The following is a 13,629-nucleotide window of genomic DNA, read 5'->3' as shown; positions in this document are numbered from 1 at the left end:
GAGTGTACTTTTTTTGAGGGGCCACCTATGGTGCTCTTTTTACCAACTCTATGATACGGAAAATAAAAAGGGAGAGGCTTAACCTTGAGATGCTTTTTGAGTTCTTCAGGAGTTTCTTTAATCATGTGATTGTTACTGTTTAGTCATTTCATCATGTTCAACTCTCCATGACTCCATATGGGCTTTTCTTGACAAAGATATTGTAGTGGTTTGCCATTTCCTTTTCCTGCTCATTTTATAGATGAGGAAACTGAGGTCAATAGGGTTAAATGACTTACTCAGGGTCACACAACAAGTATCTTTTCCTGACTCCAAGTCCTATACTCTATCCACTATGCCATCTAGGTGCCCTTTGGTAGTTGGGAGTGAATCATCTGATGTTTCTTGCCAAGTTTTGTGCTGGGAAGAAAAGTCCCCTTGAATGAGAACAAAACAGTTCAGGGGAAATGTGAAATGGGACACCCCAATGTAAGTGTAAATTTGAAGAGGTTGTTGAGGCAGCAGCCCTTATTCATCCACAAGAACTTCCTGTTCAGGCCTAAAAAGAACAGCAGATATAGTTATGGCTTCAACCAAGGGAAAAGGCTTCTGATAAATTCAATTAGGGTTTCAAATATTGGTTTTCTTAAAAAAAAGTTGTATTTTATATATATATATATATATATATATATATATATTTGGATAATGGGGCTAGAAGGGAAGATGGAGAGACAAGAACATTTTTCTTTCTTTGTATTTAAACATTCAGGATGGAAAAACTGCACAAAAATTCGACTTACCACTGCAGAGGATAAGATTATTGGACAGTGGCTTTGACAAGCTGTCAGGATCAAGTTAACCTCTTTGGATGGATCTTTGCAACTCAGGCAAGCACTAAGGAGACCCTGAAAAGGAGATGTTCTTTTTTACATACTGCTGACTATTTTATAGTTTTCTACTGCTGTAAAGAGCTTGCAACTGAACTGAAGGGACACAACTTTTCTTCCCCAAATCAGAATCTAGTGTCCACTTAAATAGGAACCTTCCTTGCTATGTCCTTTCCATCTATCACCCATTTCAGCTGCACAAACCAGCAGCTGTGTCTTGACATTGTCCCTCTTAATGAAGAAGCCACGATTTAGAAATCATTGCACTTGGTAGAGATGTGGGGCCATCTCCAAGTCTGCTTTCCAAAGAGAAAAGAGGAGGGAAGCTTTACTTCATCCTCTCCACCATGCCCTTCCCAGCACACCCTCTTTGCTCCAGTCAAACTGGCCCATCCACTGTTCCCATGGCCATGTCTTGGCCTGCACAAGCCAGCTGGCATCCCTGTCGAACCCTTGTGGGCAGGTCCTGTGCTTGGTTTGCGTTGGTATCTCTTGCATTTCTACTCTCACCCCATTGCACGGTGCCTGATAAAAAAACGGTTGCTAGAATAGACTTTTCTTCTATCTGGGTCTACCAGCTTTCACTAGGCTTTCTTGACCTTCCACCTAGATGTAATCTTTTCATGAATCTCTCATTCCATACTAGAATATACTTCATCATATCTAAATGATATGTTACTTAAAATGTACAAAGTAAGCTTTTTGAGGGTGAGGGTTGTATTGTTTTTCATCCTTTTTTCCTAAGCCCCTACTTCCTAGGCCAGTCAACTATATAATATAGGCATGAATTTGAAAAGGAGTACTCTGGGAAAAAGAGAGATTACCCTGAAGAAGTGGATGGTGATATCATGGGCCAGGGCACATTCTCTAGGTGAGATGTTTTTCTGCAATATAATAAAATAGATTCAACAATAAATCACCAGAAAGTGAAAGTTAAAGAAGTTAAGAGAGGAAATACAGAATGGAGAAAGTCATATAGGATTTGGAATTCTTAAATATATGAGATTTGTCATTCAAGAAAATATGAAATTATGAGGGTTGGTAGTCTAAGCACTAATCAGCAAAGCTAGAAAACAATAAAATTCGGGTAAAGAAATTATCAAGACTTTTAAGGCCCAAATAAGTACTAGATCATCACTCGGCTTTCAAATGATTTATTTCATACAAAAATAAGGACAAGTCTTCTCTTCCATGAACTACTAATTATATCTCTTTGCTAAAGCAGATGATCTATACCATTATCTATTGTTAAAATACAGGGAAGTAGCATCCATACCCTATCGTGTGGGTCTAGCAACCTCAATTATAACAAAGGTCTGGATCACAAGATTTTTATGTTGTTCCAGAATTTAAGGCTGTTCCAATTTTGGGGAAGGACACTCTTTACAGGTTGCAAATCAAGCAGAATGGGAAGGGGCTGCTTAGTTATGGCCGACCTTTCTCTCTTTTTTATTCTTTTACCATATCTTCCTCTTAGTAATCCTCTACACCTTTTGGACTTTGAAGTTCAGATGGTAATAAAAGAAGCCTAAGATTCTCATTTAAAAAAAAATTTGTTTGCAATTCTTTTAACACTCCACCCAACTCAAAAAAATCAAGACGATTTCCTTCCCTCACTGCTGAGACATGGACCATTCAAATATAACATCCTATTTAGTTCTTTTTAAATGCTGGAAATTTAAGCAACATCACGAAAAATCCCTTTATATTATAATAGATGATTGTGCATTCTACAGGGTCAAGAACATTTATTTCTGAGCAAGATTTTATCAAGGACGATAATCTTGAGGAAAAGGCACTAATATGATAAAAAAGAAATTTATTTAAAATATGGTTTATTACGGCATGTTTTCATTTCCTGTTTATTACAGTAGTTTATTATCCAACATAGTAAGGAAATAGGATAGAGGGTTAACTGACTACAGGGTTTAACTGAGTCTTAGTTATCTATGGATTTCTAATTCTCCAAAAAATTAAGTTGCATTATCATGTACTTAAATTTCACTAAACATGCAACTGAGTTATTTTTGAAGCCTGAGAAGGAACTTTTAGATCTCAAAGAGTCATCCATATGAACATCAGTTTTTGTGTTGAGCAGAGCTGCTGTTACCAGAAGGTATCTGATTATTAATGCTGGACAGACTCTTTTCTCTTAACTATCTTGGGGCTACAGCCTCAGTCTAAATCCAGAAGGAGGCAGTGTAAAATCACAGATAGCAGCACATTCAGAGGTCATCCTCTTTGGGGCCTTCAGGTGGCAGGAAGCTGAGGCAGTAGGTACCAAATTGTTAAATCTAACCTTTGGCAAGAAAAAGTCAGTAAAATGTGAGGCTTTACTCAACCTAGAGGGGCCAAGGACAAACAATGCATTTCTTCATAAGGAAATGATGAAATAATTCAAAGTCAAATAAGACAACATGGTTAACTGTCAGAAAATAGTTGGCAGGCCTTGGCCAGTCAGTGATAACTCTTACTGAACATCTCCCAAATGGAGATAAATTATCTGGCTTTGGAGAAGGTAGGTGTAGGGTTCTTTAGAAGCCTACTGCAGGCTAAATGACTTGACTGAGCAAATCTTATTGGATGACAAGTAAAACCAGTAGACACCAATAATCATACTTGAAAGTGTCACATAGCGTAAAAGTTGTCAGATTCCAGAATACAAAGAATTTAAAATTTTGTGCATCCTGATCATCATTTCCAGCCTGCAGGAGACTTTCAGAGCACTAAAACTCTATATTCTGAATTTGCCCCAAAATGTCATACATACCAATTCATTATTGACAAAGTGAAAGAAATCTTCACAATGCATAGACCTCTGCCATCCTGACCCAGGGGTACTGATGAGAACGGAAGGAGGAAGACCTACAAGAATACTTGAATAAAAGATTTAAAGGGTCATCAATAGTAAAGCTATAAAATAAAAGTACTTCTGTTTCCCCCCCCCCCAATGATCTCTAATGCTTTATATTTAAACACCGTTTAATTCTAGGAAGGCTCTATGGATCATTTACAGGATGCTCTAAGTGTCCATTGATTAGTAGTGACAAAAACAATGCTGGTGAAATCAGAACACTTGGGTTCCCATCCTACCTCTACCACTTAACACCTGAGAAATCTTGGGCAAGTCACTTACTTATCTCTTAAGGTCCATGACAACCAAAAATTTATTATATTTTAGGTGACTGCCCAAAATAATTCCGCCAAATTACTGATAGATCCAAGATTAAAAACTGAAAGCTAAAGGCTCTAAATCCATTTTGTCCACTAAATGGCACTATCCATTCTTTCCTGTGACTGCACACTTCTGAAAGGCAGGTATTGGATATCCAGATTTTTTTAAGACACAAATGTATTAAGTATCTAACTCAATGTCACATACTAATTTAGTTGGCATAGTCAATTTTTTTTCTCTTACTCTTGTATCTAAGACAGCAAATTATAGAGCTTTCCCATATCAATACCAGAGTATGGATTTGGTTTAATTTATTAAAAAGAGGCAGCTAGATGGATCATTGTATAGAACAATGGGCCTGGAGTCAGGAAGACTAGAGTTCAAATCTGGTCTTAGACACTTACTAGCTATGTGACCTTGGACTCTGTTTGCCTTAATTCACTGGAGAAGGAAATAGCAAACCACTCCACTATCTTTTTTCAAAAAAACCCCACATGAAGTCATGAAGAGTCCTACCCCATTGAATAAGAATAGGCTAAAATGCTATCCTAGACATAGTTTTTTCTTTATCACTAGTTAATGTCAGATTATAATTGTTACAAATTATAATTCTCAAAATCCCAATTATAAACATTCCAGAAACAAGATGAGATTTGCTAAGTGAACATTCATAATGCTTTTCAAAACATTTGTCCCTGCAGAAAACTTTCAAAGGGTTTAAACCATCAAATGGTAGGGCTGTCATTAAAGGAAATGAGCAAATATACTTTTTTGTTTTGGGTTTTTTTTTTGCAAGGCAATGGAATCAAGTGACTTACCCAAGGTCACAGAGCTAGGTAATTAAGTTTCTGAAGCCAAATTTGAACTCAGGTCCTCCTGACTCCAGGGCCAGTGCTCTATCCACTTCACCATCAAGCTGCCCCTCAAAATATACTTTGAAAAATCATGAAGAAAGCAACTTAGTATAATAAAACCTGTAATAAATTATTTTTTTTTCATTTTTGCCTAGGTTTTCTTTCAGAAATCTGTTAACAACTCAAATCTTCTATCTGGATTTTACCTTTTGTACACAAATAGTTCCTGTTGTCTCAAGAGTCTCTCTCCAACTGCTGAACCTTTTCCCATAGCATGTAACCTTTTCTGAAAAATTCTGAACATGAAATGTCCACCATCATTTGATGGGCCAATTCTTGGGGTCCTCCATCTTTCCAGCTCTAGCTCAAGCACCATTTCCTAGAAGAGGGAAAATACTCTATTTGGTGACTGAACACTCCCCTTATAAAGCCATTATTTATTTACCCTAAAGAATTTGTTTCCAAATCAATATTTTAAAAGAAAGAAATGTTGCCTTCCCTAACAACACTCCAGGATTTGTTAGTAACATCCCAATCTCAGGAAGCCTTTGTAGTAGTTACCTAGTTAGGGCATGGAGTTTGATATAAAATATTTAAGGCATAAATATATAGTAATGAGAATGATTTGTGTGTCTCTAGCAAATTAGCTCTAACAGCATTTTTTTTTAGTTTTTTTTGCAAGGCAAACAGGATTAAGTGGCTTGCCCAAGGCCACACGGCTAGGTAATTATTAAGTGTCTGAGACTGGATTTGAACCTAGGTACTCCTGACTCCAGGGCCGGTGCTTTATCCACTGCACCACCTAGCCGCCCCAACACCAATTTCTTAAAAAAAGTTCCAAAACTTGTTCTGAACAACACTGCTAAAATATCCATACAGCCTCTAAAGATCATTGTTATAAATAAAAGTTTTTCATCATTTGCATGTATAAATTCTGATATATTTTCTTGCTTTTGAAAAAAATTACATTTTATTTTCCCCCAATTACATGTTAAAACAATTTTTATTGCTTTTTAAAAAAGTTTTGAGTTCCCAATTCTATTCGTGAGATAGTAAGCAATATAGGTCGTAGTAATACATGTGAAATCTGATATATTTTCTGAAGTAATCTTCTAATGAAAGACATTAAAATCATACCTCTGTTATACAATTAAAATCAAAGAGGAGGAGATCAAATGACAGTAAATTTCTGGAAGCCCATTAAAAATAGGAAAGAAATTAATAGATAAATCAATAAAATGTCAGCTCTAAAATAAATCTTTTCCTTATCTCTTCTTCCCCATTTACTCTTCCTTTAACATTCATGGACAATAAGAAGAAAAAAGGTTTTTTTGGCTTGCTTTTAAGAATGTTTAGCATCAGGTTTCTGTGGAATATTCTACCTCTTTTAGATTTTAAATGTGAGAAGTACCACTGCCTTGACTGCCTGCTATTTATAATTTCTTCTTCTTTTTTTTTTTTAAACAATCACACTCAAAGATAGTATTCAACAATCATTTTTTTTGGTAAGGTTTTGAGTTTTACATTTTCTTCTCCTCTCTCTTACCCACTCCCTTCCTGTCAGAAAGCAATCTAAAATAGCTTATACATGTATGACTATGTTAAACATATATTCTCTAACAATTTATTCTTAATAAAAACTACTGTGAGAATTGTCTAAGGGATAAAGTGGGCAGACATCTCAGTTCTTTGTTGAGATTACTTTATTTTTCAGAGCTTTGCTCATTTTTCTTCATGCATTATTCCTTTTTTCACATATTTAAAATTCAATAAAATATAAAATCTAAACGGAAATGAAGTAAAAATACAAATCAAAAACTCATTCTATATTTCTTGATTCAAGAATTCTTAAGGGTGCCCATTCATAGTGAATGCATGAAAAAATAGTGAAATCTAGCTGATTTCCTCAGCAGTTAAGAATTCTTCAAAAGCTCTTTAGCAGTAGAGAGTACTTTTCAGATGTATGAAAAATCACATGGAAAAATTTATTTGATTTTCAAAGTCAGAAAGAAATCCTGCCCTGTTCTAGGTAGAGTACTAAATTCTAAACCTCGTTTCAATAGTCTTAATAGCTTTGACAAGTTCACATGAACACTATTTTTTGTTTTTTTATTTTTTACAAGGCAGTGGGGTTAAGTGACTTGCCCAAGGTCACACAACTAGGTAATTATTATGTATCTGAGCCCCCATTTGAACTCAGGTCCTCCTGACTCCAGGGCTGGTGCTCTCTCTATCCCCTGTGCCAAATAGCTGCCCCCAAATGAACACTATTTAAAAATTATTAGATGGGGGTGGCTGGGTGGCATAGTGGAGAAAGCACCAGCTTTGGAGTACCTGGGTTCAAATTTGACCTCAGACACTCAATAATTACCTAGTTGTGTGGTCTTGGGCAAGCCACTTAACCCCATTTGCCTTGCAAAAACCTTAAAATCATTAGATGCTTTATTCTAGCATGATAAAAGATTTACTTCTCATCTTTCTCTCAGAGGAGAGATCCAAATGAAGATAAGAATTCTAACTTCACTTTTTATTATTAAAATCTATTGTTATTTTTTTGAGCTATTACTATTTCCAGAATTTCCAGGTCTCAAAATTTGTTACTAATCATTTCAATGAGTGTTTCTATTGTACTTTGATAAGCATGTACATAGATGTGGAAATTATGAGGCATTTTTAGGATAAATAAAAAACTCAGTAATGGACAGCTGATCACTGGAAAGGAAGATAAGATAAAAAAAGTCACCTAGAGAGTGCTCCTCTGAAGTATTCTACAGACTTAAATGTACAAGTGTGTGTGTGTGTGTGTGTGTGTGTATCTGCATCTGTGTGAATGGATCTAAACAAACCCCACCTGTAATCTGGAGAGAACATCACGATTCACTATAATACCACAAAGAGGTAATTCTGAATTTTCTAAGTGAGAACCACTGGATCTAAAATTAAAAAGATAAAAACATCTTATTTATTTAACAATTAAGAAAATTACATACACCGCTTTGTATTTTAGCCTCTGGTACAGGGTTATAATGACTAACTGGTCCACTGTCCACTAAAGGAGGGGAAAGCCACATCATCTTCCAGGCTTATCTCAATTTTGTTCAATACTGAAAGGAACCTATATTCTATTAATAAACTGATTCCAAGCATACAGAATTACCACATATTATATTTTTCTCTATCAGGTTCTAGACTGAGTTTGTTCACATTAGGTTGAGATCCCAATTCATGTGTAAAGAGTTTTTGCAAACCAGTACTTAAAGTTAATATAAACAGTAAGATGAAGTTTCCTTGGAAACAGGCAAGGAAAACAATTAAATATTTTTCTGCTGCCTTGTTTGACAGATTTCCCACCAAAGACTTGTGTGCCTGATGGAACCAAAAACCACCTGAAATGCTCTCCCAATATTCTGAATCCCAGAGCCACCCTAAAGCTTTTGTCTTTTTTGATCCCAAGTGTATCATAACATTGAAGAATGTGAGCACAGTTCTCTCTAACTTCTCCTGAGGTTCCTTGGCTGTGGTGGGGATTTTGGAATGCTCCTTGCACCCACTGTACTTCCAGGACTTCCTCTTTACATGAATAGCTCTCCTCCTTTGAGGGTCACTTGATCCAGAACCACCACACTCCAAGACTTTCTCTACCTTCCTCATGAGATCAGTAGCCAGCTCACATCTTCTTCTCCTCCTCCCTGGATCTTGCTCTAGGAGACTTCAGCAAATGTACTGATTCTCCTTTAAAAAAATTAACTTCTCAGTTCTTTTACTTAACTCATTCCCATTGATCTCTACCTTCTATTCCATCTTAGCTATACAGCTACAGCCCTCTCTATGATCTTGCTTATCACTTCCATGACCAGGAACTTTGAAATTTCTGCAATTCCAGTTCTCTTTTATGACATCCCTTAACTGTGTTGTTCTTGCATATCTTATCATCTCCATTCTTTCCCACTCTCACCCCTACCTTGGCTACACTCTCCCCTGTTCCTAAGCTTAGTAAACCAGGTCAACTTCACATTGTCATCTTTTCAAGTCTCTCATTCCCTTATCCTACTAAGGTTCTTGCCCTGACAGCCCTCAGTTTAAATTACTCCCAGAACCAGCTGCCTTCACTATTTCACGTGTGCTACTTAACTAAGCCAGAGAAAAATAAGGAAACCATGCTGAGTGATCCACTACAAATTTATGTTATCTAAAATGGGCTATCTCTGTAAAAAGGTAATCCTTTTCACAACTCTCTAATCTAAGCCACAATGGCTGTCGAAACCTTCTATCTCAAGTCCCCCCCCCCCCCCATTCTCTTAGCTGAGAACCATATCTCATTTTTCACTAAAACATCAAGGTCATTATCTGAAAGTTGCCTCTTTTCCCCTATCTCCTCCTCTCACATCACTCAGATACCATCCTTTACTAACCCCTTTCATTCCTATCTCACATTAAAAGGTGACCTTTTTACCAAAGCGAACCTCTCCACCTACACAGATCCCATTCCACTCTATATGACTTTTAAAATTTATTTTATATTATTACAATAATCTTGTTGTGAAAGTAAACTTAACCCCCCCCCCAAAAAAAAGATGAGAAACCTCAATAGTGAGAGAAAAAAATGTACTTCAATTTGTGTTCAGATTTCATCGGGTCTGTCTCTGGGATGAGTTGCCATCTTTATCATAAGTCCACCAAAGAAGATGCTTTAATACTTTCCCTACAGTTGCTATTACTAGCTGTGTTTCCCTCCACTCTGTTCCTTCCCACTTTCATTTATTCTATCCCCTCTCTCCTTTCACCCTGTCCCTGTTCAAAAGTGTGCTGTATCTGAATACCTTCTCCCATGATCTTCCCTCTCTTCTATCATACTCCTTTGCTCTCTCCATTCCCCTTATCTCATCCTTTTCTTCTAATTTTTCTCTAGGGTAAGATAGCTTTCTATACTCTATTTATTATATGTATATGTTATTTCCTCTTTGAGCCATTTCTGATGAGAATAAAGGCTCACTCATTCCCCTTCGCCTTCCCCTGTTCCACTCCATTGTAAAAGCTTTTTCTTGACTCATGTGAAGTATCTTAAAGACCCCTTCTTCCTCTCCTTTCTCTTCCTCCCAGTACTTTCCTTTATCACCCATTGGCTCCATCTTTTTACCATATTATATCATTACATTCAGCTCCTTCTTGTGCCTTGTCTATATATGCTCCTTCTAACTGCTCTTAGAAATGACAAAGTTCATGGGTTATCAGTATCTTCTTCCATGCAGGACTACAAGCAGTTCAATATCATTAAGTTCCTCATAGTAAGTCCTTCTCATTTACCACCCCCATGGCTCCCCTGAGTCCTGCACTTGTAGATCAAACTTTCTGTTCAGCTCTGATTTTTTCAATAGGAAAGTTTGAAAGCCCTGTTTCACTGAAAGTCCATCTTTTCCCCTGACAGATCTAGGTTGTAATATGCCTACCAGAATATCATATTTTTTAGGTTTTTTTTGGCAAGGCAAATAGGGTTAAGTGGCTTGCCCAAGGCCACACAGCTAGGTAATTATTAAGTGTTTGAGGCCGGATTTGAACTCAGGTACTCCTGACTCCAGGGCCAGTGCTCTATCCACTGTGCCACCTAGCCTCCCCCAGAATATCATATTCTAAGCCCTACGAGCCCTTAATGTAGATGCTGCCAGATCCTGTGTAATCCTGACTATAGAGCCATGGTAGTTTCTGGCAGCTTTTAGTATTTTCTCTTTGACTTGGGAGTTTTTCTTTTGTGATTGCTTTCAGGTGGTGATCAGTGTATTCCCTCAATTTCTATTTTACCCTCTGCTTCTAGATCTCAGGGCAATTCTGCTATATTATTTCCTGAAAAATGAAGTCTAGGCTTTTTCTGGTCATGACATTCAGGTAGCCCAATAATTTTAAATTATCTCCCCTGGATCTGTTTACAAGGTCAGTTGTTTTTCCAATGAGAGTTTACATTTTCTTCAAATTTTGGGTTTTTTTAGAATAGTTTTACTTCTTCCTGATTTTTCGCAAAGTCATCAGCTTCCTTGAGTTCCATTCTGCATGTAAAGGATTTTTTTTCTTCAGAGAGCTTTTTTATTTCCTTTTTCCAGCTAGCCAATTCTGGTTTTTTAAGGCATTCTTCTCATTTGCCTTTTGTGGTGCTTTTTTCCATTTGGCCTAAACTAGTTTTTAACATGTTATTTTCTTCATTATTTTTTTGTATTTCTTTCACTAAGCTGCTGATTTGATTTTCATGATTTATCTGCATGCTCTCATTTCTACCTCAATTGCTTTTCAAAGTCTTTTTTTTTGAGCTCATCCAAAGTCTGAGCCCATTTTCTATTTCTCTTAGGAGTTTTGGATACAGAAGCTTCGATTTTGTCATCTTCTGAATCTTCCACGGGACCAAAGTAATTTTCTATGGTCAGACTCTTTTTCTTTTGTTTGTTCATTTCCTCAGTATATGACTGATTTACTACTTCCAAAGCTTTGGGGGATTTTGGGGGACAATCTACTGGGACCTAAATTCCTCCAAGGTCTTATGAGAGGTTCTGACCATTCTCTTGCCTATGCTTTGGTATGTGGATGACCATGGGCCCTCCCCTCTGCCCTGGAGCTGTGAGGAGGGTCCCTGCTCAGCTATGGTGGTATGGGGGCCCAGACTATAACCTGGATCTGAATGTGGGCAAATCGCTGAGTCCTGTCCCAGGGAGAGTAAACAGACCTCTGTAGTCTCCCCTGACCCACTTACCATCTGTGGGCTGCACTCTGGAGGTGCAGGCTAGCTTCTCTGATTCTTGTTGCAGGTTCTAACCACAGGGTTGCTCTGAGGCTGGTGTTCACTCTGCACTCACTCTGGTGCAGCAGACTTCTCTCACCACCCCCTCAAGCTATTCCTGGTGATCCACAGGAAGCTCTAGGGATCTAGGCACCCAGCCTGGCTGTGCTGTGCTGCTGCTATGCTTGCAGCAGCTTTTTCCAACCCCCAGTCCTGGTGTAACAAACCTTTCCTGTGGAACTTCTTTTTTTTAAGTTTTTGCAAGGCAATGGGGTTAAGTGGCTTGCCCAAGGCCACACAGCTGGGTAATTATTAAGTGTCTGAGGCTGGATTTGAACTCAGGTACTCCTGACTCCAGGGCTGGTACTCTATCAACTGTGCCACCCAGCTGCCCTCTTGTGGAACTTCTAAGTTTTCATGGACTGGGAAATTGTATCACCAAGTCTTTCTGTGGGTTCTGCCCCTCTAAATTTTGGCTAGAGTCATAATTTGAAGGCTTTTGGAGTTTTTTGGGGAACAAGTTTCCAAGAATTCCCACCTTCATGCTGCCATCTTGGCCCTGCCCCACCTCAACATTTTCCAATCTATAGTCTTTAGAAGACTGCCCTTTCTAGCATCTCCACTCTCTTTACTTATCTTCAGTAACTTCCTGTTTGCTGGCTCCTTTCCCACAAATATGCCCACAATTCATTCTTCCATCCTCAAAACCCTCTCTAGTCTGGACTGTAATCTCATCATCCCCCTGAAACTGCTCTTCTAAGTTACTAGTCTTCAGTCTTCTTGACCTGTCTACAGCCACTGACACTGTGAACAACAATCTTCTCTTCAATACTCTCATGTTTCTCAAGGTTTGCCTGGCACGGCTCTTTCCTGGTTTCCTCCTGTCTGAATGCTCCTCTTCAGTTTGCTTTCCTCGAGCTTCACTCAGGGCTTGACTACTAATTGTGGGCATCCCCAAAGGCTGGATAAGGTTCTCTTCTCTTCTTCCTTTATACTTTCTCATTTGGTGATCACATCAGCTTAATTATGATCTACCATATTTCCCCATGTATAAGATTCACCCTTTTAAAAAAAGATGCACACTTTTAGAACCCAATTGTCTAAAAACTGGGACTGTCTTATATAGTGGTTGTAGATTTTTTTACTTGCATTTCTCACTTTTTCATGCCTGTTATCTTGCACTCATTGTTTTATACTTGTTACCTATTACTGTTGAGGGATCCACCATTCTCTCAGTTCCCTAAGCTCACATCCTAGGTATCATATTCAACCTTTTATTATCTTTCAAATCTCACATGTGGCCAATTCCTGTCTTTTCTTTGAAAAATTACTTGTTTCCTCTGATACTGCCACCACCTGGTGCAGGCCCTCATCTACAGACAACTACTGCTATAGCATTTCCCCACAGGAAGGGCTAAATCATCCCTCTTATTCAATAAACTCTAGTGTCTCCATAATGCCTCCAAAAACCTGTCAAAAGCTGGTCCCTTTCTCTATTTCTCACCTTCTTCCCTCCATATACTTTGCAGCTCAGTGATTCCTCCCACCTATTGGCTGTGGATCTTTCATGCCAGGGATTCTCATCCTATTTAAATCTGTCTAATGGTTTTCTGACTCAGCTAAACTCCCACCTTTGACAGAAAACCTAGCCCAGTTGTTCTTTGTAGGACCTTGTCTCTGAACTGATTTCCACTTTGTCCCAAACTTATTTCTAGGAAGTTGTTTGCATGTTTTTAGTCTTTCTTTAATCCTCGGTGCTGGTACAGCTCCTAGTCCACAGTCGATGCTTAATCAATATTTACTGATTTTGAAAATGAATGAGACAGGGCTGGGAATTGACTGAATCTTATTACTAATCCTCCACCTTCTTTACCTCCTTCTTCTGGAAGCAATGAAAGACATAGTCTATGACATTCATCACAACCAGGAAAGGGAGGAGGGAGATAAACTATGGAGCAAGATTATGATCTTCCT

General features: G+C 38.0%; 1 protein-coding gene across 3 annotated transcripts in view; it reads right to left on the bottom strand.

Moving 5' to 3' along the window:
• The window catches only part of FANCA (FA complementation group A), a 115,079-nt gene that overhangs the window by 11,846 nt on the left and 89,604 nt on the right, over positions 1 to 13,629 (bottom strand). For all 3 annotated transcript variants that reach the window (XM_074200767.1, XM_074200759.1, XM_074200774.1), the window contains 5 exons: positions 7,747 to 7,828; positions 5,102 to 5,274; positions 3,637 to 3,742; positions 1,691 to 1,750; positions 780 to 884 (listed from right to left, as the gene is read on the bottom strand). In XM_074200767.1, coding sequence (XP_074056868.1) covers positions 780 to 884; positions 1,691 to 1,750; positions 3,637 to 3,742; positions 5,102 to 5,274; positions 7,747 to 7,828 — 526 coding nt within the window. The remainder of the gene's footprint in view (positions 1 to 779; positions 885 to 1,690; positions 1,751 to 3,636; positions 3,743 to 5,101; positions 5,275 to 7,746; positions 7,829 to 13,629) is intronic.

This window comes from Macrotis lagotis, chromosome 1 (assembly GCF_037893015.1).
Source record: "Macrotis lagotis isolate mMagLag1 chromosome 1, bilby.v1.9.chrom.fasta, whole genome shotgun sequence".
Lineage (NCBI taxonomy): Eukaryota > Metazoa > Chordata > Mammalia > Peramelemorphia > Peramelidae > Macrotis > Macrotis lagotis.
This window is presented reverse-complemented; position numbering and strand designations above follow the sequence as displayed.